Source organism: Ambystoma mexicanum, chromosome 5q (assembly GCF_040938575.1).
Source record: "Ambystoma mexicanum isolate Mex_15411 chromosome 5q, UKY_AmexF1_1, whole genome shotgun sequence".
NCBI lineage: Eukaryota > Metazoa > Chordata > Amphibia > Caudata > Ambystomatidae > Ambystoma > Ambystoma mexicanum.
This window is the reverse complement of record NC_090933.1, coordinates 680,012,638-680,037,780: the sequence shown is the minus strand read 5'-3', so window position 1 is coordinate 680,037,780 and position 25,143 is coordinate 680,012,638. Positions and strand designations below refer to the sequence as shown.

At 47.6% G+C, this 25,143-nt stretch overlaps 1 protein-coding gene across 4 annotated transcripts in view; it reads right to left on the bottom strand.

The window, feature by feature from the left end:
* The window catches only part of SGK3 (serum/glucocorticoid regulated kinase family member 3), a 1,805,260-nt gene that overhangs the window by 478,464 nt on the left and 1,301,653 nt on the right, over nt 1-25,143 (bottom strand). For all 4 annotated transcript variants that reach the window (XM_069621138.1, XM_069621137.1, XM_069621136.1 and 1 more), the window contains one exon: nt 10,246-10,332. In XM_069621138.1, the coding sequence (XP_069477239.1) occupies nt 10,246-10,332 (87 nt within the window). The remainder of the gene's footprint in view (nt 1-10,245; nt 10,333-25,143) is intronic.

Below are 25,143 nucleotides of genomic sequence, written 5' to 3'. Positions count from 1 at the left end.
CTAAACTGGAGGCAGCCATGAACGAAATCAGAGTATCGTTGGACCTCAAAATAGGAGCGGTACAAGAGGATTTCAATCTATTCAGCCAAGACGTGAAGAAAATAGCGGAACGCACAGGCGAACTAGAGAAGGAATCAACGTCAAACACAACTGCCTGTGTGTCACATACATCGGAGATCCACATACTACGGCAACAAGTGAGTAACAATATATGCATTGTGGGGCTCCCAGAAGGAGAAGAAGGACCCAACCCCACGGACTATATTGCAACTATGCTATTGCAGGAAATAGAAGGTGGGGCACTCACCCAGGGATTTGCGGTGGAGAGAGCACACAGGACACTGACGAGGAAACCCCCATCTGGAGTCCCCCTCACCCCCCGAGGCTGATAATAGCCAAAATCCTGAATTACCGAGATAGGGAGAAGGTCTTGGAGTTCTTCCAAAAAAGAGGGACGATACATAGGGCATCCTCTCCTATTACAGCATACCCAGACTATACTCTCCTGGTGCATAGGAAGAGGTTGAACTATGGAACAGTGAAGAAGAGGTTGCGAGCGGCAGGCTTTAAGTACATGCTGATGTATCCGGCGAAGCCAGGGTGAGGAGGCTGCAGGGGCAGCTGCAGCTCAATCCACCCCGGCTCTGAGTCACCCAGCCGGGACAGTGTTGGTCCCAGACCATCACACCAAGGCAGTTGTGCCGCTTGGTCCTGGCAACAGCACCCAGCAGCCAATGCCTGCAGTGAGACCTTTGGTCATTGTGCCATCGCCTGCTTCCAGTGGCCAGTCCACCTGCGCTTCAGTCCCTACAGACCAGAGTGGCGTAAGCCACTCAGAGTCCGCACCACCTCTCAAGAGGAAGAAGCGCTCTCTTGCGGAACAGGCTGGGACCGCAGACACGGCTCGCCCCTCCGGCACGTCAAGGAAGCAGAGTTTCTATCATGTGGAACTAGACGCACTTGTGGGCTACGTGTCGGCACATGGCCGCGACATGCTGGTGACTGCAGGGTGTAAGACTACGACTGCTCAGCGTAGGGCCCACTGGCAGTGCATCGCAGACCAGATTAGTTCCCTTGGATTTGTGAAGCACACAGTTGAAATGACCTCAAACGCTGAGCAAAAAACAAGCTGGCTTCCAATTATGCCTCTACTCTGGTGACTGGCAGTGGGTCTCCACCAGAGGAGGATGAACTCACAGAACATGAGGCAATCGCTGGAGGGTTCATCGCAGAGGATCAGATCCAAGGGGTGGGAGACCTACCAGATCTTGAGACAATGTCCGGTGAGTGCCCATGCATGTGTGTCCAGACCATGTGTATGTTGCTTGGGTGATGTGTTCTGATTGAGTGCCAGGTCAGGCTGTGTAGTCATGACTGCTAAATGTGACCCATGTGGTGCCTCCAAGCCATCGCCTGCCCTTGGGTTTGGGTTTCACAGTATCCCTACTGACCGCTGAAAACACTTTACATATTATGACTGCACTTGCCCTTCAATTGGCATCATGCCACAACATTCTTAATACAGTTTTTCTCTTCATTCTGCCTCATTCATGGAATCATTTGCATGATAAATGCACATTTGTGTGCCGTTCGGCCCCAAAATCACCATACTTCAGACAGGGATTTCCCCCCACAAAGCCCCACATTTCTTTACTTTTTATGCAAATGATTTCATCAATCAGGCTGATTGACTGCTGTGCACCTACACATGCACTGCACCCGATTACTTCTGAGCCCTGTTTGCATGTTCAACATGCCAATTGACTTGTGTCATGTCCAAGTGACCTACCATTGTTGTATCCATGTGCCTCCCATGACTGTATTTGAACACACTGGCGTTGTTGCAGCGTGTGACACATGTGTGTTTTGTCACACTCTTTTGGATGTTCTATTTGATGATGTGCATCTCACATGGATGGGGACAGTACTGATTTACTACCACCTGGGTGTCCCTGTCAGTTCTGCCATGGCTATGTTACGCGCCATCTGTGTGCTGGCAATTGTCATGTTTGTGGATTGTCCATGCCACTCACAGGCTAATGTGTGATGCAGGTGCAAGGCATCATGCAGCACGTGTTGCTTTTCCTTTTTGGAGTCCTCAGTGTCTAATTTCAGGGTCCCCTTCCACTTCATTGCCACTGCATGCATGCCAGAGTTTGTGTCATGTGTGACATGTTTCATGAATGTATTGGATGTGTAGATTGTGATGCCTATGTTTGTCGGCTATGCTGTTCATGCGTGTCTTCATTACTTTTCTTTTTGTGCAGGTGATGAGGCACTAGATGCTGTGGAGGAGGAGGAGGAGGAGGAGGAGATGGCGCAGGGCCAGGAGTACTCAGAGCCCCAACCAGGCACCAGTGGAGGACGTGGGGTGGTGGTGCACGAAAATCCGTTAGTCCTACAGACCATCCTGTCCACGGGTGTCTCTGGGTACACCTCCGAAGACCTCTATGGCTCAGGTGCTGAATCTGACATTGAGACAAATGCCCCGTCGCAGGTGAGTGTTTCTGGCAGGGATGCTGTTTTGTCCAACGCACCTGCATTGGGGGTAGACGCTCAATGGCCCATTCAATGTTGGAATGTCCGCCTATGGCGGTTACGGATGTAGGCTCACACTCCCCAATATTTGTTCCTGTTCCTGGGGCAGCATGCAGTGCTGCAGCCTCAGGCAGTGCCAGCACAGCACGGTGCACATCATCTTGGGGCAAACAGGTGTTGTGCCTGGCAACACGGTGGCTTTGCGCCACCGGGCAATACTGTGTGGGAGAACTCCATTTATGCTATTGCAGCACAACAGGGAGCATCGTGTGAGATGATGGCTCAGGCCGTGGATAGGGTGGCCACTTCCATTCTCTCCCCAGAAAGGCAAGCGGAGCTCCAGCAGCAGGCAACAGAGTCCACGTGCCGCTCACACAGGGAGGACATGTTGGCCGCCAACAGGGACAGACGGGCTGAACTGGAGGCTCTGCATGCAGCCATATCTGCAGAGGCACAGGCCCACAGGGATGCCCCGAGGGTAGAAAACACCTCCCTCAGAGCTACTCTGAGTGCACTTGAGGTGTCCCAGAGTACAAGGTCAGAACAACAGCTGGAGCAGCTAAACCGCACAATCTCAGCTGAGCTACAGGCAACCCGTGAGGAGATCCGGGCATCACGTGAGGCCTTGCAGGCAGAAGTCTGTGCTACCCGTGAGGTGCTGCATGGGGATCTCCGGACCATCATCCTGCAGAACCAAACCTTTCAGACCTGCATGCTTGCTGCCATGGAGGAGCATGTCAGGGCTTTGCATGGTCTGCCTCCCATACCACACACACCTTCTAATGTACCACCAGAGGGTGACGACAGCGATGGCAGTTCTCCCACTTTCCCTGTACCTCCTCGCTCCTGGGTGGTCCCCCCACCGCCCCTACCCCCCGTTCGAGCCATGGCCATTTTTATTTTCTTTTTCATTTTTCTTTTTCATTTTTATTTGTAATTATTGAATATTTTTTTTGTTATTTTTTATTTTGATTTTTCATTTTCATTTTTAATTTGGATTTGAATTTTTATTTTTTCATTTTATTTTCATTTTCAATTCTTTTTTTTCTTTTCCTTTTTTGTTGATACATTTTTTTTGGTATTGTACATTCATGGTACAGTGTGTTGCTTTGTGTGGCACCTGTAGGCATCCACTGTGTGTTCCAGCTGGGCCCATGCAGGCTTGTCCTGTGTTTGTGTTGGGAGGTTGGGGTCCGGACACATATGCCACTCCTGCTTCCCCTTTCCATGGGCTCGCAAGGGTTTCACCGTGTGACAGTAACTTACACAGAGGCATTGGGCTTCCATAAGTTGTGTGGCCAGTCTGTTGTCCAAACTGTGTATACACCCCTAGTGGGGGATTGTTGATGATTTCTCCACTGGATGTTTAATTTTTATATTGTATTCCATACTGGCCATTATGCATATTTGCATGTAGCTTCTTCATGTCTTAACTTGCCTGTCTCTATTGCAGATGCAGTTCCTGTTGTATGCAGTACCCTGCCACATTTACCTACCAGCAACACACGGGAGATGGAAGGGGTCGATGTGCTGCCTTTGTCAGGTTGTGACACTTGCACTATTGTGATTGGTTACTGTCATACGTTGGCACTTTTGGGTCCTGTATTCATGTATTGTCTTCCTGGTAAGTATTTGTTCATGTGTGCTGTTTCTTTTTCATAGGTGAGAGGGAACTGTCTGTGGCCTGTTTCCATTTGTGACGGTGCACTTTGTGACACTTGTGTGATGTGTTGTGCATTCATTTGGTTGCTTTGAAATTGCATGCCATGCCATGGTGTCTTGGGCAGCTGAGATGGGGTTTAGAAGGGGTTGGGTGACATACCACTATTTGGGTGTGCTGTTTTGCAAGGGGGTAGTCCTTCATGCAGCATGAATGTGTGCCTTTTACTGACACAGCATTGGGTTTGTTTAAGTAGCTAGGGATGCAGACAATGTAGCACTTGCAGTAACACAATCTCAGGGTGGTATGGTTGTGACAGTTGACTGTCCCTTTTGTCATCATCGTCAGCTGGTATGTGCCAGGCCTGTGTGCACTCCACAGGGGTGGGATTTTAGGTGAACAAAGTTGCCACAAGCTGGGTACAGGCTGCCTCACCACGTGCCTTTTCCCTTCCCATGCGCAGCGGCCGTGCATGGGGTTGGGGATGTGGTGCACCACCATGTCCACCAGCATGGGTTGCAACGCTGTTCAGGACACATGCTGCCACTATGATCCTGCACACTACTGGGGGCGCATATAGCAGCTGGCCACCACAGCGGTCAAGGGAGCGGAAACGTGACTTGAGCACTCCGAATGTGCGCTCCACTATGCCCCGGGTTGCAATATGGGCTGCGTTGTATCTTACCTCGGGTGGTGTGGTGGGGTTCCGTATTGGCGTCATCATAGGTGCTCAGAGGATAGGCACTGTCCCCTGGGGAGGTGATAATGGTTGTCATTAGTTGGGTTTTGCCATTTGTCAGTGTCTGACATGCATGCATGTGCAGAGGCATTTGTACTCACTAATAAGCCATGTGTCACCATGCCTCGCAGCTTCCAGGTCCCGGTTTAGGGGTGACATTCTGAATATAAAACTATCATGACTGGACCCCAGATAGTTGGCATATACAGAGGTGATGATTCCCTTGGCATCACATACAACCTGCACGTTGATGGAATGCCAGTGCTTGCGGTTTCGATAGATGTGCTCAGTGGCCCTAGGAGGACGTAGAGCCACATGGGTGCACAATGGCACCTAGCACTTTGGGGAAGTGTGCCACCCGTAAAAGTCCTGGACCATGGCCTGCCTTTCTGTGGGTGTTCTGGGCATTTATATGTGCCTGCGGAGTAAGGGGCGTGCAGTCATGATTGCCAACACCGGGTGTTGGCAGCGTGACTGCATGGCCTGTGAGACACCCCCAACTATGGCACTTGTCCGCTGAAATGACCCAGTAGCCAAGAAATGCAGTACACTCAAAACTTTTTCCAAGGGGTTTAGTGCTTGGGAGCACAGGGTGGGTGATGTGAGGTCATCCTCCCACTCTAGGATGATATGGGGTGGAAACCTGTACCTGCCCTACACCTCGTCATCAGGCATCCCAAAAAGGCTGGGCCTGGGTAAAAAAATGCGGGGCCTGGCTATCCTCCTCCTCCTGCGGTGTCCCACGACCACTGCTGCCAGGAGCGGTATATTCATCGTAGTGTATGAGCTTGTTTGTTGTTTGCGTGCACTTTTATGCTGCGCAGGGCCGCTTCCGCCTGCTTCCACCTGGCGTACGTGTTTCCGGATTAGTGCGTCTTTTGTTGCATGCGGGTTAACCCTGTTTGATTCCATGAATACGTGTTGTTAGCGCGCGTGTGGGCGTTGAGGATTTAGCAGTGGTACTTCCCCGTAACGCCCACATTTTCACGTGTTGTTCCCCATTCCGCGTGTTCCGCCCCCTTTTTAGGTGTGTGCGCTGCCCTGTGTGTGCCTTGACTGGCCGTCTCGTGCACAGCCTTCGGGATGTCGCAATGACGTGTGCGCCACACGCAGATTCAGCGCACATCTCATAAGCCACGCGCAACGCATTCCATGAATCAACAAACAGCTGCGTGCGCGGCTTTGGAATGCGTGCGCTGCGATTTTCACGCTTACGCTTGCGCTCCCCTTTTCAGCGCACATTAATTCCATGAATTACCCTGACAGTGTTCAGAGAGGACCTGAGAGAAGAAATTATAGAATACTTTGAAAACAACACCGGGAGTGTAGATTCGGCTGGCATTCTATGAGAAGCGTTTGAGGTGGTGATGAGAGGATCAGCTATTGCCAAATCCAAAGGGCTGCTAGGAGGTATACTGAAGGAACTACAGAAAGCAGAGACAAAACTAGAGACAGTGATGGGCAAAGGAGGGGACTCCGAGGAGGTAGCTGGAACCATAAGCCAACTACAGCAGGAATGTGCAGAACACTGGGAGAGATTGTGCAATTTAAGCTATAAGAAATATATAGAGCGGCAGCATGCGGGTGGAGACAAACCAGGGAGAATGCTGGCATGTTTGTATAAAAATGAGACGCCCAGACCAGCGATCAGAGCAGTAGTGGGGGAGAGTGGGCAAATAATGGATACCCAAGAGGGGGTAAATGCAGAGTTCCTTGAATTTTATAAGCGATTGTACGGGGATGAAGGAGCGAGCGAGAGTGCAGAGATAATGGAGACGCTGGAGGACATTGGCCTGCCAAAAATAAGTGCTGAAGAGCGAGGCGGCCTAGAGGCCCCAATCACGATAGAAGAACTAGAAGAGGTGGTTGTGCAACAGCCCACCGGCAAGACTCAGGGAGCTGATGGACTCCCCAGTGACTTTTACAAAATGTAAAGGAACGAGGTGCTCCCCTCACTGCTTACAATGTTGAATGAGGCGTTTGAAATAGGAACTCTACCACAATCCCTGAGAGAAGCGATAATTATTCCACTCCCCAAACCCAATAAACTAGGCATGGAATGCGGTTCGTATAGATCGCTGTCGATGTTGAACCAGGACAGCAAAATACTTACTGCGGTGTTGGCAAATAGAATGAGATGAGTCATAAGCAACTTAATACACTCTGATCAAACTGGATATGTCCCGTGCAGAAGCAGATCTGACAACCTTAGACGGCTTCACCGGGTCATAGAGCACACAAAAGGAGACCCGAGCGAGATTGCAATAGTGTCCCTTGATGCAATAAAAGCCCTTGACTCCGTCAAATGGCCCTGGCTGATGGCAGCTCTGAGTAAATATGGGATGGGGCCTGGGTACCTTAGATGGGTGAAATGATTGTATAGTGCACCGCTAGCCAGAGTTAAGACGGGAGCGTGCATCTCGGAGAGGTGGCAACTCAGTAGAGGTACCAGACAGGGATGCCCATGGTCACCAATGTTGTATATACTAGCGCTGGAACCCCTGGCAATATACTTGAGACAGCAAAATGAGGTAATCAGGATCTATGCAAAAGGGGAACCGCACCTAATTTCGCTATATGCAGATGACATGTTACTGTACTTAAGATACCCTGAGGAAAACCTCCAATATATTCTAGAAGTGATGGAGCGATTTGCGTCGCTATCTGGTATTGCAGTGAATTTCAAGAAATCGTGAATATTCCCTCTGGGGAGGTATGTAGGGGTCCCACAGGAACAATTGCCAGTCTTACAAATATCATGGGAGACCAACACTTTCAGATACTTGGGGATAGACATTTATCACACGGTGGAAGCAGAACACAAGCACAACACTGAGAAAGCGGTAGCGAACATTGGAAATAGCATGAAGTTCTGGACCAAGCTCCCCTTGGCCATGATGGGAAGGGGGGCGCTGCTGAAGATGGTCGTATTGCCCAGATTACATTTTTTCGGGAACATACCATGTATGATACCGAAGCGATTTTTTGTCAAACTTCAGAGCATATGCAGGGGATTTCTTTGGCATGGAACTGGGAATAAAATTGCCCTCTGGAAGTTGCAGAACACGTATGATAAAGGAGGTATAAAACTGCCGAATTATGAGATCTATTACTTAGCTAGTCAATTGAAACACATGGCCAAATGGTTATCTGAAGACTCGACTTCAGAGTCCAGACTGTTGAGATTGGAGTGTGTCCCGTATCTCCTGAAAGAAGTGATATGGCTCCCCAAATTAGAGTTGAAAGAGCGCCTGGGGATGTTGGAGTTGGAATGGAAGGTATGGCATAAAGCATGTCAGGTCATGGAGAACCCAACCCCATGTTCTCCGCAAGTGCCGTTAGTGGCACTGATCGGAGGGGATGGACAACTGAGGAGAGTGATTTGTAGGCAATGGGAACCAGTGGGGATCGTAACAGTGGGAGACATATGGCAGGAGGGGGAGATGAAGGAATTTGGGGTGTTGGTGGCGGAAACCGGTCTACACGTGGGGCAATACATCACTTATACTAGAATGGTACGGCGGATCAGAGAGACATGGTCAGAAATAATACAAGAAGAGCAACCTGACGAAGCCATAGAAACAATATATGATACGGCAGACTGGGGACATGAGATTTTCAGAATCTATGAGCTCTTAATGTCCAAGTTTGGGAAAGAAGTGGCCCAATTAAGATTAAACTGTGAAGAAGAGGTGGGGGAACCTATGAGTGACGGGCTATGGGAAAGGGCCCAAGGGTACCATAACAATGTGTCTAGAAATGCGAGGCTACATCAAATACAACTATATGTAACCCACAGGGCATACATGACCCCCCAATGGATAGCTAGATTTAAGAACGCCAAACGGCAAACATGCCCTAAATGTGATGAAGTGAACGCAGGGATGACGCACATGTTTTGGGCATGTCCAGAAATTGGAAAGTTCTGGGGAGAAGTGGCCCAACGGCTAAATGAGAAAGGGATCAAGATAAATGTTGAATCAGTATGGGCATACATGGTAGGGGGGTTCCCTAGACCGCGCCAGTTGAAACATGTGAGCAAACTCAAGGATTTGGCATATATACTTGCCAAGCGCAGAATTGCCATGGGGTGGAAAGCATGCAATATACAGAGAGTAGAAGTCTGGTGAGAGATCTTCAGAAACGGACCGAAGCTAAAACGGTAGTGTCGCAGGAAGCGGGCAGTAGGGGGGGGAGGAGGCAGAAACCCTGACAGCCTGGAAACATTTAGTGGCTACACTGTATGGGTCCACCCAGGACGGCTTAAGTGACAGGGAATCTGCTGAGGATGCAGAAGTGGAAATTCTCCAGGATGGAGAAGAAGCAGAATGTGAAGTGGAGTAGGCTCGAGTTGGGTTGAGGGCAAAAGGTAAACAGCAGATACTTAATGTTATGTGCAAGATGTTGAAATATTATGATAAGTACTGCTAGTTTTGTTGAATGTTGATTGTTGTAAAAATCAATAAAACATTTATTTTTATAAAAGAAGTATCCCCCTCCTCACAGACTCCTAATGAATTGTTATCAATGTTCTTCTCCTGTTATTTTTTCGCCCTATGCATGGCCTATAAAAGGAGCCTGTAACCTTTGGCTCTCCAGATGTGCAACTCCCATCAGCCCTAGCCAACACAGTCCAGGGTAAGGGATCACGGAACATCTTGAGAACCATACGATGAAGACCCCCTGGATCTATAGGATTTGTCCTTAAGTGATGCCAAGAGCACCCCACCAGTTTTATTGCAGATGCTTGACAAATGTTCAGATATGATTTGTGTTGGAACCTGTCCTGAATTTGTTTAACTAAGTGAGCTTCTATAAGGCAAAACATGTACTGTTGCTATTTTAACAGGTCCTGCCAGACTCATTATACTATATAGGGAGTCAAGTTCATTAATATTCAGGGAAAAAATCTTAACCATCTTTTTGGGTTTCAATGTTCTTCAAGTTAAAATGCATAGCTGCAGCTGGAAGGGCCATCCAACACCTAAAGAAAACTCTCTGGGAATTGTCTTGCAGCTTTCACCACAATTAACTTTGTTAACACAATAACTGGAGGAGTAATCCTACCTTCGAGAACAAACAATATTTTCCCTTCCCCTGCCTAGTTCCCCATCCCATAAAAAAATCGATTCAAATTGTATACACTCGAATTTTCCTGTGTTTACCCAGTTTCATAAGAACTACATTGGAACCAGTGCCTCAAGGAGGTTCACTCACCAGCATGTGTGAAGCAAGGTTACTTAGCAAGAGTGTTATCAAACAAAAGAAATTACTTCAAGAGAAACATTAAAGTATTAAATGTTCTTACTTCAGGTGTCCCACAAAAGGTGCTGGTGGTGTCGTTACAAGACATGCCTTCTTTACACAGTCCAAAATCTGTTAAAACTATGTGTCCCTAAATAAGACAAAAATATTGTTAATATTTTGTTAAACATTATTATACAGTAAAAGCAGACTGTACACTATTTTTAAAGAATTGTATTTGGATAAAAAGCACAACAGTGGAAATAAGGGATTGCTTACATTGGTTCTAATGAATGCTTCTTTACAATTTGTTGGTTTTACTGAAGAGGATTTCAAATACTTGATTTCTCAGAATAAAAGAGGACAACTCTTAACAACTTCAGGTGCTGCTGGGCAACAATGGACCTCATCTCCCAACGAAAGCTCCTGGTCGTAATACCTGCAAATATGGCGCCGAGTTGGACCCAGCACCACCAGAAACAAACTACTTGGGGATCCGATTGCTCCCTCACTCCAAAAACTGTTCCTGCGCTTCTAACCTTTCTTTGGGATGTCTGCTGTCACACATTTGGACATGAACCATCAGATGCTAAAACACGATGCACACTATTGGTCCCACAAGCATTTCCCCTACACATGAAGTCTTAGGAGCCCAGTATATTGCCTGAAAACAAAGTCTAAAGTACAATGAACATCGAGCCAGGTTAGCATCTCACAATGCCACAGTTAAAAACGTGTGGGCTGAGAAAAATCACAAGCAAATTGCAGCCAAGTCCAGATTGGTATTTGCATCAACTTTGTATTAAACTCCAGAGCCTCTTCAACATAGGAATGCCAGGTTTCTAAAAAAGTATACATCTTGAAAGGTGAATATACTGGTGTTTGTTCAGTAAGGTTTTTATATCCATATTATTCAAATTACAGTGAAATCAGCAGCATAGCCCCACAAATATAACTTATTCTCATTTTTCCAGTTATCAAGTCTACCTGCAATTTAGTTGTCATAAAGGATAAGGATTACCAGAATTACAATGGAAAGCACCTTATGTTCTCCTCATTTTAGTGTCTTAGCACTTTTAATGAAATTTGCTGCTTACAATACCAATGTTCGAAGGACCAAGAAATACTCCAAATAACATTCAACATACAAATATTTAGGGGGCGCTCGAGAGCCCGAGCAAGATGGCCACGTCATAGAGAAGAACAAATTACTTACATTTCAGTTATTTGCTTTCTGATGGGCGTGCCTCCCATGGATTCCGCATCTGTGAAATCTATCTCCCAGAGCCAGCTGCTCTTCAGAAATTCTTCTGCCACCAGGGGGCACAGCTCTGTGTCGGCTTCACCGACACCTCTACGGGCCCCATGTCGGACATGACTTTGCGGACAGTATTGACGCTGTGCCCTGTAACGTCAGTTCCACCCTTTTTCCCCCAACCAGTGTAACGCTGAGGAACCGCAGAGCTAAGGTGTACTATCTAACCCCAAGAGGGGCAGGTAGGGAGGGTGTTGAGGAATTTGTGGGAGGAACACTCATCAGAAAGAACATTAACGTAAGGTAAGTAATTTGTTCTTCAAATGGACTTAATCCAACCCTCTGGGTGGGAGAGGAGATTCATCCACTCTGAAAGATGCATGGGCAGGCGTATGGCAATGACCAGCAACTCCTGCTACCACGTTCTTCCGGGCCCAGTCTGGAATGGTCAAGATCCTCGTGGACCTGAACAAACAGAGTCTTCTGAGAACCAGCGGAATGACCGTGATCGGCAAGAACACAGAGTATGTCGAAGTCCCAGTTGACCATCAAGGCATCCCTCATAGCACCCTGCACCTCCTGTTGACACTGGAAATGAAAACGACCACCTGAGGAGTATCCCCAGCGGGAGAAAATCTCCTCCAGAAATTCCTTGCAGAGCTCCCACTCCTGGGAGGCTGATGACGCTCAGCGCATCCGCTAGAATGTTCTCCTTGCAGGCCAGATGGGCTGCAGTCACAGACATGCTGTTCTCCCGAGCCCAAAACCACATTCACATTGCTTCTCCGCACAGAGGCAAGGAGCACACGGCACACCTCTTTTTGAGATAATGCATGGCTACAGCATTGTCTGTCAGTACCAGTATAGTCCGCTAACCCCTTTGGCATATCGCTCAAAGTATATCAACATTACATTGATGATATTCTCATAATATGGCAGAACAATGCATTTACTCTAACTTTGTGACATGTATGAATTCATTACATCCTACATTAAGACTCACAATGCCCTCCAGCCAGACATACATTTCAGTTTTAGACCTGCAAATACGTACAGCCAATGGACATCTCAAAGTGGCTCTGTTTTGCAAGGCCACAGATGATACATTACATTATAATAGCCAACACCCCGTGAGTCACAAAATAAATGTTCCTTTCAATCAGTTTCCAGGGGTTCGGAGAAATTGCACAACGCTGAATGAAATCTACCATCAAGCTTCCATCAAGAAAAACCACCTTCTCCTACGTGGGTATCTAAAGAAACTCCTTAATAGATCCATCAAAAGGGCTCAATTGTTTCCTAGAGAAAACATTCTAGAACAAAAAGATAAAGTGCCTACTCAACAACTAATTTGTGTTACAACCTTTTGCCATTTCACCAATATGGTGCGCAATTTAATATTGTGCAATTGACACATTTTGCAAACATGCTTTGCTGAACTAACAAAATCACTGTTTGCCTTTAAAAAAAGGCAAGAATCGACGACAAAGTTTAGTACGTGCCCGTTCGTCTTTTCAAAAAGTGCACTTCTTATTTTTCTTCCCAGTACACTAACTGAAAAACAACCTTGGACAATGAGAAACAATTATTCACACAAACACACTTACCAAGTTTAATTATAAAATGGCTATTTATGGCTGTTTATTCTCAATCAGCATACTGTGAGGTAGGCATGGTTTCAGAAGGCAGACACAAATTAACAGTTTCGAAAACCTTTATTTAACTTTAACAGCGGTTGGAGACTTCCTATATGGCCCTATCTCAATAATGGGAGTAGTCTCGAACATCAAATTAAACTAAAAGGACATCCAAGTCAATCTGTCAAAATAATAAATGTGTCCGTGTCAAAACCTAATCTTACCCTTACTTAATTCTACAATGACAATGTGTACAGGGTTTGGTCAAAACAAAAGAGTCAAATAATATCAGGATGGCAAGGGAGTTAAATAACACTCCCTTCCCCAAGCTTTTGTAATAAAAGTTAATTAGGAGCTTGGGTGGCTAATTCATACAGTTCAATGAGGCACGGTTCTTCCAGGCTTCCCCTTGCCTGTCTCAGAATTCACACAGATCATCAGCATACAGTTTTCTCAGGCTTCCCTCGCCTGCTTGGGTATCAATTTCTCAAAATACAGTTTTCTCAGGCTTCCCTCACCTGATTAGGTATCAACGAAAAATGGTTCACACTGGTGTTGCCTTCCTCAACTGTTCAATACTGGTTTCACACTGGTGTTCCCTTCCCCCAACAGTTCAACAATCCTTTAATGGTTTACGTGACAGAGACTCTCGCAAACGCACAGTATTCACTAGCCCTGTGCGGGAACACTATGGCAGTAATGCTTTCACACAATCGTGCCCTTGGCATCTTTTTACTTAATAGTCAGTAACAGAGACTTTCGCAAATGCACAGTATCTTGCTCGGCCCTGTGCGGAACCACTCTGATACTAAGGCCGTCTATACAGTTTGTGCTCCTCTTTATATTTCACTTGGTCATGCCCCCGGCACTGTCTTTCACAATCTTCCCTTCGTGGGTCTCAGACCCTCTTCTTAATTCTCATTACAGGTCCCAGACCCTCTTCTTATACAAATACAACAGTTCTTATTTCACTTTTGCTCGCGCTTCGAGCCCGCTGTAATTTCCAATCTCAAAAAGTCTTTCTTTACTCTTGTAAACGTACACTCTGCCTCGCCATCACTTTGTTTCTCATCACACTCTCAACAATGGACAATTGAAGCTTTCATCTCTTGCCATACACCTGTCCTCGCTTTGCAACATTATATTTCATTTGTGCCTTGTGCCTTTCACAAACCGGGCTATCTTCTGCTTGGAACTCTCAAAGGCTGTGTTTCTCTTTATTGTTTGATGTGTGTCGAGGTCAGGGTCTTCTCTGCTGCCCCTCTGACACTCCCGGACCATCTCGCACACCTGGGCGAACGAGCACCTGTACCAGGCTTTCTCTTTTGAGTTTGTTTCCTCGAGTGACCGCCTTCTGGCTCCTTGGAGACACCGCTCCCTCGCCACGCTTTCTGCAGCCTTTTCACGTCTCAGGCCCTCAGCGTCTCAGTGCTTCATTCTCCACTGACGGATTACAGAGTACATAGGCGACCCAGTTCACCTGCCTGTGTGCTTTCTCGGGCTCCAATTCGCTCACTGTGCGACTATGATTAACCTCTTATACTCCACGTAGCTGCCAATGTGTTTCAGGTGTGTGTGATTATGACTGAGTGCCTGACCCTGAATTGCTTCACTACTGGGACTGGGCCATTGCATATTACTAGGGGTAATCTTCCTAATCTCAGTCTTCCTCTTCCTAGTCTCAGTAGTTGGGCTGACATAGAAAGGAGGGGAATTATGGGAGCCGTCGTATCCCATAAAAGTAGTGGGAATACGGGGTAAACAATTGTCGGGAAATGGGGGATACCATGTCTTGCCTTCCAGTGTTTCTTCCCCACTCCCCAAGTGATCCTCCCTCGCTTGTCCACCCCCAGGGTCGGGATCTAATAGCGATGGTCCTTCCCTGGCCACCTAAATAAGGGATCCCTGGGGCTTAAGTAGTGAAAAACCCTCAGGTTTTTCACAATACATAAATCAATAAATGCAACAAGAATACAAATCGTTTAGATAAAATACTTGACAAAGCTGCAAAACACACCATCATCTGGTCAAGGCTTCAATGGAAAGCTCCACACCAGGAAGGCAGAGAGCTCTTCAAAGCACAACTGGCCAGAAGATGGTGGGTGCGCGCACCCCTTCCAAGAAGCCTTCTCTGTCAGACTGTGTGGATGCCTTTAATTTTTAAGCCATCCGCAACTGCGCGATGGCATTTTCCAAGTTTCAACCAGTTGCCATTTCCCATGGATCATCGGCCGAATGACCCATGGTCACTTGAAGAGGTAAACTATTCCCTTTCTCATGGGAGCGCTAGAGATGGCATAATATTTCTCTCGGCTCCACAACATAATCAGGCGCTAGCTGGCCCCTGTATTCAAAACAATCCTTGAAGCACTGGCATAGGCGAGAAAGGCGATGCACTGGCCTAGGCGAGAAAAACATATTTTCTAATGGAAGAATACAGACCGTGTTCTAAACGTCATATCAAAATGCAGATCTCACTGCGGAAGAAAAACGTCCATTGCTGCTCTGTGCTCACCCAGAAGGCATTTCACACAGACTCCATGTTTTAGTCAACAACATTACAATTCAAAAGCATTACAATGCCCAAAGACATAAAGATGAGACCACCACTGATATATGTTCATTTTTTAATCAACCTCCTGTAACAGAACACTAGGGGGGTCATTACGAGTATGGAGGTAGCCATGGCGCTGCTAGCGCCATGGCTACCCCCATACCGCATACTGGGTCCGGGTTCCCTGAATGGGGAAATACCGGGCCATTCCAACCTTGGAGGACCCGGTATTTCCCCATTCAGGGAACCCATCCCCATTCCCATTCGAGCCCCCATAAGGCTCAATGGGAATGACAGGCCCGTTGTTAGCTCCCTGGTCTGCTAGCAGGACCCGCTAAGGACGCCTGCTTTTACCAGGCGCCCTTTGCGGGTCCCGCAAGAAGACTCGTAAAAGGGTGGTAAAGGGTTAATGGCGCCGGCACCATTACTGGTGCCGTTAACCCCTTACCGCCCACCTCGGAATGAGGCCCTATAAATGTGGGTCATGTTTGGCATGTCCATCCACACTTCAGACTACTAGGTTTCAAGCCCAGGGAAAGACTTGGCTTTTACTTCAATTCACCAATTGAAAAAGCTCCAATGTTACCTAAGTGATCACTGGTCCTTGTCAAAAATACTATGTGGTTAAGACAAAAAGACCAGTCCATGTGCACATAAATTAAAATAAATCCTGCATACGTAATCAGGTCATCACAGCACCACTAGTCTCACATTTTGTGACAATTGCACATACTTCATATGAACTTCAGTGTTGTATGTTTGAAAAAGTAGGAGGAGGTTCCATGGAGGATTTATTTTCCAGACATGAGCAACACTGCATATATCTGTTGCAAACGCACATTCAGGGTCTTAATGACCAGATAGAGTGGAACATGCCATTATAATATTTTTCCTCAATTTGTATGAGTTTCCTTTGAAATAGTGTTTTGGTTCTCTCCAATTCAGCACACTGTTTTTGGTAGTATGCCATCTATATTTACTGAATTATTTGACTGCATTTGCCTTCAAGAAGGGTAGTCCGTTGGATAGAGACTTTTGAAATTTCATGCAGAACATGCTTGCAATTTTTTTAACAGCATGCAAACAGCTGCCAGTTGGTTGCAGGGGGAGGATGTTTTTTATCCAAAGTCTAACAATGTGGCTGACACTATTGTATGCAATATGGCATGCAGTCTGTTGAATGCAAATCTGTTCTAGTGACGTCATTTTTTGCCTCCACCGATAGATATTTTTGTTTTCGCAAGTGATACTCTGTTAATATTCTTTGTACATTCATGTATTGTTCACTTCAACATTTACTGTTGGTTTCTATTTGTTTGACATGTTGCACAATTAGCATACAATGTGTATACAATGTTGTACTTTGCAGATGTTTAGATCGCTGATCATGCTTGGTTTCATGATGTTTCAAGAAATGATCATCATTGTTAGTACTCATGCACGTGTTACTCAATCTGTGCCTTAGCCACTAATGCATAGAATTACACCTTTCCAATCTCTGGTGAGATATATTCAAAGTAGTTCAATAATTTAACACTCACCATTGCAGTGTTTCCTCTAGTTTTTACCAGTCCACTATTTGCATAGTTCTAAGATTGTAGGCTATACGTCTATGTTTTAAGATGGCACTCTATTCTGAGCCCCTAATTTAATCCATTGTCAGTTTCTAATTTTTTCGAGTATTGTCACTACACTATACATACGGGCGGGCGACTTAAATCAATGTGGCTTTTCGACCGCTGTTGCTTCCATCTAGAACGGCTAAATAATCGATTTTCTACTAGTTGCAGTGACGTCAGGTACCATGTTCTTGCTTCTAGCTGGTGTTTCTTATCTTCAGCCAGCAACTTTGTTATGCAGGGGTCAGCATCTTTCTGACTCCATGTCCATTTACTTTCATTTTTTAATGCCCAATCGCTTAACTTTAGGAATGCTCGTGCATAGCTCAATTATTCCCTGTCTGCAGGAGCTTGAAACTGTCATTCATACGTATGTATGACTATTTTTTAAGTTTTCATCCATCTGTTTAACTTCCCTCAGATTGCTCTATCAGTAAATGTTAGAAATAGAAGAACGAGTTACTCTCTTACTGGGTAACATTCTTTCGATGGGATGGTCCGATAACGTATTCCATTTCTATGACGGGTAATCACCACAGCTGTGCTGCTTCAGAAAATTTTCTGCATCTGCGTCCTGCGTCGATGACGTCGATACGCTGTCCTCGAGGGCCTCCGTCGAGCCGATGTCACCGGATGTTAGAAGTAGGACGCACGACACCCGTAGCCTCAGTTGTATTTTTTTCCCAGAACGTGTGGCACTAATCTTCTGCCAGTATGACCACAGAAAGCCTTGCGGAAACGTAAGCTGCAATAGCATAAGAAATTCTGTAGCGGGGCAGGCAGGGAGGAAGCAATATGGAATACGTCGTCGGACCATCCCATCGAAAGAACGTTACCAGGTAAGAGAGTAACTTGTTCTTCGAGGGGATTGGGTCCTCTGACGTATTCCATATCTATGACAGACTCCCAAAGCAGCACCAACGTATGGAGGAGGGAAAAGAATTTAGAAAATAGAATTTAAGAGTGCCCAATCAAATTGCAGAGTAAAAGACTGCCTTGCCAAAGGCCAGATCCTGCCTATGGATAGAATCTAGGGAGTAGTGACGTACAAAAGTATGGACCGAAGCCCAAGTGGCTGCTTCACAGATGTTACGAATAGGAACACCCCTCTGCAGGGCAGTTGAGGCAGCCATACCCCTAGTAGAATGGGCCCGTAAACCTAAAGGAGGGTCCTTACCCGCCAAGCGGTAACATTCAGAAATTGCCAAGATAATCCATCTAGACAAAGTCTGCTTAGTAACAGCTTGTCCCAAACGCCTTCCAGCGTAACCAATAAAGAGTTGATCGTCCACTCTGACCCGGGACATGCGTGAAAAGTAGAAACTTAAAGCTCTCCTAGGATCCAACCTATGGAGCCTCTCCTCTTCCTTACCAGGATGCGGAGGAGGATAGAACACCGGAAGAACGACCTTCTGGCTTAAATGAAATTCCGAAACAACTTTCGGAAGAAAAGAAGGACGGACTCTAAGGACAACCCTGTCCTTATGAAATACAGTGAAGGGTGGCTTAACAGAAAGTACCTGCAACTCACTCACTCTGCGAGCGGAAGTGACCGCAACTAAAAATACAGTTTTAAGGGATAACAGTCTCAAAGGACGAGAATGTAAAGGCTCAAATGGAGCACCCATTAGAAACTTGAGAACAAGGTTCAAATCCCAACCGGGCACCAGGAAAGGTGATGGAGGGAACAGATTAGTGAGCCCTTTCAGAAACTGAGAAATTAAAGGGATTTTAAAATAAGAACACTCCTGAGACGAGCCCTTAAATATGGACAGCGCCGCCAGGTAACCTTTAATGGTACCCACTTGCAGGCCCTTGTGGGCTAAAGAAAGCAAAAAAGACAAACCCACAGGAATGTCACATGAAAAAGGATCCACATTCTTAACCCTGCACCAGTCGCAGAACTTTCTCCAACGGCAACGGTACAGGGACTTTGTTGCCGGCCGTCTGGCTGAAAGCAACACCCCCATCACGTCTTCAGGGAGGTCCCAATCCTTATACCTCAACCTTTCAGAAGCCAAGCGTGAAGGTGGAGGGATCTGACCTCTGGATGGAGACCCTGACCGCTCTCCTGTGAGAGCAGATCGTCTCGGTAGGGAAGACGACGTGGAGGGCAGATGGACAAGTCGAGAAGGTCCGGGTGCCACGTCCTCCGGGCCCATGCCAGAGCAATGAGGATCATCTGGGAACCGAACCTCCGTAACCTCTGCAGCACTTGTGGGATGACGGGGACTGGAGGAAACGCAGTGGGAAGGACCACTCCACCACGAACGTGTCTCCTAAGGCTCCTCTTGGAGGAAATTCCCACGAGCAGAACCTTTCGCACTTCCGGTTGACACTGGAGGCGAAGAGATCCACTTGAGGGGTCCCCCAAAGGGCGAGGATCTCCAGGAGAATCTCCTGAGCCAGCTCCCACTCGTGAGAGACCGTGCTCTGCCTACTCAGAGCATCCGCCGTCTCGTTTTCGTCTCCGGCCAGATGAACTGCCGAGATCGAAATTTCCTGCTGGATGGCCCAGAACCCTGAAGTGGAGGAAGTGACCCTGCCCCCCCTTTTGTTGAGGTAGTGCATGGCCACTGTGTTGTCCGTCAGAATCACAACATTCTTTCCTTGCACAGTCGGCAGAAAAGCCTTCAGGGCTAGCCTGACGGCCCTCAGCTCCAACAAATTGACATGGAGTCCGGAGACCAACGATCGCTGACTGTCAGCTCGTTGGCATGAGCTCCCCATCCCATGAGAGATGCGTCCGTCACAATCGTCACCTTAGGCCAGGGAAGCCAAAATGGAGCCCCCTTCATCAGATTTCCTTCGACGGCCCACCACAAAGTCCTGGGCGACCGAGGGCGGCAACTGAACAGGGTCCGACATCCTCCCGGAGGACTGTGCCCATTGCATCTTGAGAGCCCACTTCAAAGATCTCATCCGCAGTCGAGCCTCTGGCACCAGAAGAATGCAGGATGCCATGAGGCCGAGCAACCTCAATAACTCTAACGCCAGGAGACTCTGGGCATGTTGAAACTTGTGCACCATCTGCTGAATGTGATGAGCCCTCACCTGGGGAGGAAAACACTGCCCCAGGGATGTGTCAAGCACTGCTCCGATGTACTGGAGCCGCTGAGTTGGCGTCAAGTGGGACTTCTTTAAGTTGAGTGAGAAGCCCAGCTTGTGAAGGGAGTGGCAGGTGACGGATAGATGATCCAGGACTTGCTCGGGAGAGCGCGCACTGATCAACCAATCGTCCAGGTAGGGGTAGACGTGAATCCCCCCTTTCCTGAGATACGCTGCCACCACCACAAGCTTGGTGAAAACCCTCGGGGCGGAGGTCAATCCGAATGGCAGGACCCGAAACTGAAAGTGCGAGTTGCCAACCACAAACCTCAGGTATGTCTTGTGCTTGGGATGGATCGGTGCATGAAAGTAAGCGTCCTTGAGGTCGAGAGACACCAACCAGTCCTGAAGTTGAAGGGCCTGGAGGACTTGAAAAAGAGTAACCATCTTGAACTTGTCCTTCCTGAGGAATTTGTTCAATTTGCAAGTCCATGATGGGTCTCAATCCCCCGTCTTTCTTCGAAATCAAAAAATAAGGGGTATACCATCCCTTGTTCCTCTCTGCTACACGCACAAGTTCTATGGCGCCTTTCTCCAGCAGGGCTTGTATTTCCTGCGCAAGGAGCGGATCCGGACTCTTCAAAGAGAGATTCCCTGGTGGATTGTCGTGAGGCCTCTGCCGGAAAGGAAGACAGTAGCCCTGGGCTGTGATCTCCAGAACCCACACATCTGAAGTAATGGCACGCCATTCTACAAGATGCTGCGTCAGCCTTCCCCCAACCGGCGAACCATGGGACATGGCCTCATGACTGAGCTGACCCCTAAGACGAAAAGGCGGAGGTTAGCGAACTGCAGCGCTCAACGACTTTGCTGTAGCTTTTGAGCTCTGCAACCTCTCAAGGCTCTCATCAGCCTTGCTGCCAAAAAGATGTTCACCATCAAAGGGCATGTTGAGGAGCCAGGCTTGCACATCAGGAGCAAACCCCGACTTCCGCAACCACGCAAACCTGCGTATTATGGTGCTTGCCGCCATGGACCGGCTGACACAATCCGCCATGTCCAGACCCGACTGAACGGACTCACACATGGCATCCTTGCCATCCTGCACCATAGCAAGGAAACCATCCCGTTCCTCCCCTTCGGGAATATGATCAGCCGCTAACGAACTACAGTTCCACAGAGTGTGCGTGAAACGTGACAAGGCACACACAGAGTTGGCTGCCTGTAAAGCCATACCCCCTGAATAAAACGCTTTCTTCGCCGAGCCATCAAAACGCTTGTCGTCCCTATCAGGAGGGATGGTAGGATACAACGCCTGCTTGGCTGGGGCCCTTACCGCCTGCACCACCAAACTCTCCGGAGTGGGGTGCGTGGTCAAGTAGCAGGGGTTGCTACTGGCTGGACGGTATTTTCGTGGCAAAGACTTGCTCACTGCCGGGAGACTCTCCGGGGCAGTCCAAGCCGCTGCCACCCTTCTTTGCAAGGCCATATGGAATGGCAGTACCGGGTCAGTTGGTGGACCTTGGTCGAGGATATCCGTCAGGTCATCCTGCGGAAAATCCACTGGTGGTGCAGACCACCCCAAGTATTCCGTGACCATCAACATAAGGCGCCATTACGAGGACTCGGCATGGGTGCCAGGCTCAGGCCTACAGAACTCCACCTCCGGAGAGGCGTCCAGACCACTGGCGTCGTGCAACGACTGACGCAGGTCTTCCATCTGGCTATGACCAGAGAAAATCTCGTCTGGTACCGTATCAGGAACCAGCCCTTCCACAGATCCCTCATCCACCTCAGAAATATAATCCAGAGGCTGGAATGTGGGCACAGAATAAGGGACAAAGACGTGTTTAGCCTTGGCCAGAGCCTTTCTAGGGGGTTCCACCGCGCCACGGGGTACCTCCGACAAGACAGCCTCAAAAGGCATCGATGGAATCGGCGTCAACGTCGAGCGTGGCGCCGACAGCTTCGACAGAGTCCTCGAGGGCGGAGCCCCGAGCGTTTCCTTCGACAGCCTGGGCGCCGATGGCGTTGATGACTTCCTCGGAGGCGGAGCCTCGGGAGAGACCATCGACGACCTCTGCACCAAAAGCGTCGATGTCTTCTTCTTCGAAGACTTCAGAGGCTCCGACGGTCTCGAGGGCGTCGAGGACCGGTAACCTGGAGCGGGCATGACTAGAATGATTCCCCTTGTCCGAGCGGGACCTCTCCCGCGAATCGTACCGACCACCCGAGCCCGAAGGCGTCCGAGCGGTGTCTCTAGTACGGTCACGGCCGGCTCCTCTCGGAGGCGCGGACGGACCGGAGCCTTGCGATTCAAAAATCGCCAACATCTCCTTACGGAAGAAAGCCCATTCCTCAAAAGTCGAATGCTTGGTGGGACAAGCAACCCGCCGACAGGTGGCGTCCTCAGACGAGGACCGGGAAGGCGACCGATGACGGCGCTTCCGTGAGTGCCTCGAAGAGGCAGAGGAATGGCGGGACCTACTCCGGGACCGAGACCTCCCGGACCGACGACGACGACGATGCGGAGAGCCGCCCCTCGAATTGTCAGTCGAAAGCCCAGAGGACCTCGGCTTACCAGGCTTGGTCACCTTACCAACAGAAAGCTTCTTCTTATGCTCCAGCAAGGCCTTTGACGTAAGCGACTGGCAGTCTACACAATCATCCGTGTCATGGTCCTCACCGAGGCACGCGTCGTGCAAGTCCGTCAACGACATCTTGGACCCGCAGTCCCAACACTTCTTAAAACCCGGCCGCGGGGTGGAAGAAGACGAAGACATCATGAAATCTTCATTGATTGGACTGTTTTGTTTGGAACTGGGAGGTGGATTGTATTTAATTTAACTTAATGTAACAAAAGTTTGATATTGTATATTGAACTGAAGTTTTACAATAAAATAAAAAAATTAAAAGAAATCTTCACAAACAAACAGGTTCGAAGAACCGAAAGAAAAATAACTCAGAAGAATCGAGGCGCGCCGAGATATCCGAGGCGAACACGTTCGCAGAAAAAACGGAACTAAGGCTACGGGCGTCGTGCGTCGTACTTATAACATCCGGTGACGTCGGCTCGACGGAGGCCCTCGAGGACAGCGTATCGACGTCATCGACACAGACACCGAAAATGTTCCGAAGTAGCACAGCTGTGGTGATTACCTGTCATAGATATGGAATACGCCAGAGGACCCAATCCCCTCGAAGGGTTATTTGGTCCCCTTTTTTTCAACAGGCAGGCAACATTAGGCCCTAGTAAAGAAATTATTTTCAGTTTCCGGTTAAAGTTGGCGCTGTGCGGGTAATGATATATATAGAATATGGTGTACAGATACTTTGTGTCCAGTTTTACATTTTGAAACTTAGCTTTTCCTTTTGGTATATTGCAGTGGTCTTCATTTCCACCCTGGGGAAGACATGGCCCAAGCCAGTCCCTTTGTCTAAACTAGTACCCCCACTAGAATTACTTCCTACAACATTGGTTGAGTTGTCAGTGGAGTAGGCCAATGTCAGTCTAGAGCAACTTTTTCATTATTTGGAGTTTCATTTCCATTAGCTTTAGCTCTAAACATTTTTCCTTAAACTTTGGGATTAGTTTCAACTAGTTGCACTGTATGCTTGCTGTATTTTGTGATGCACTTTAGAGAGTAACATGCATACTAACTTTAATGTTGTCATTCTTCTGTTTTTTTAATCAAAACTTCTTCGAAGTGATGGATTTTTTGGGGTGTTAATTTTCTTCTGTACTATTATGTGGTATTATTGGACATGCATAAATAAATTATATTTTCTAGACACAAAGTACTGTACACTTAATTATAACATAGCAGGCAAATTGCCGCAAGTTGATTAAAATAATATACACCTATGTGATTTATTTAGTTTTCATGTTCAAGACAATTTGGCTGCAATATGAAGAATCTGTGTGTATTCCATACAATTATTATTATTTTTTTAAATGTTTGTTGGTTTCCTAAAATGAAAACCTTTTACATTATCATCAATTCCTCCACGTACTTTGTGGCTCATCATTTCACAATTATAAAAATTTCGTAAACATACTAATAATTTACCTTGTGTGTCTGTCCATAATTCATCCCATCAAATTGATTAGAGTGACTTTCAATGTAACAAGCTCCAAAATTTCTCAAACTATTTTTCTTTGTCTCCCAGCACAAATTCTACCAATTTCATCACAGCTACAACCAAACTCGTTCTTTCCCCCAGTAAGACCCATTACCACCATTCTGTTAAGCTCACCTGGTATCCACGGTGATGCCACCCAGCCCTGGTTGGATGATTTGCACTCTCGAACCCTCTCATGGTCCCTTGGTAAGGCCTCTGGTTAAAGATGGGTCTGCAATATAGGAGAGCTGGATTCAATACCAGATTGTCTTCACGTTTTCCCACCTCCCTTGGCCTCAACTCCTTCCGCTCCCTTGGGCCTTCTCCTCACCTTAATATTGTAAAAGGTGGATTCTCCGTCCTGCTCCTCGTGGCAGAGGTGCGTAGATGTGGGGGGCGAACAGCGACCAAGTTACTTCACTGGTGCAATCCCCCTGTGGGAATCCAGGCCTGCTGTGACTCCGTAGGTCTGCTGCTTTACAGTCTTTGTATGCAGTTCTTATGTTCCTCTTAGTTTGAATAATAATGTCTTGCTTCTTTCCTTTTAGGTATGGAAAGGTATTTGGTGTTGTCATGCAGTTTGAAGATGAGCATGGGCCGGTAGGCGAAAGCGCGGTGTGTGCGATGCTGTCCGGTGAGTAATGCGCGATGCGCTGCGCTGTTTCGCCTTTTATATTGCTATTCTGTGTCTTTTGTCTCCTTGCAGGTTGCGATGTTCCTCGCCGAG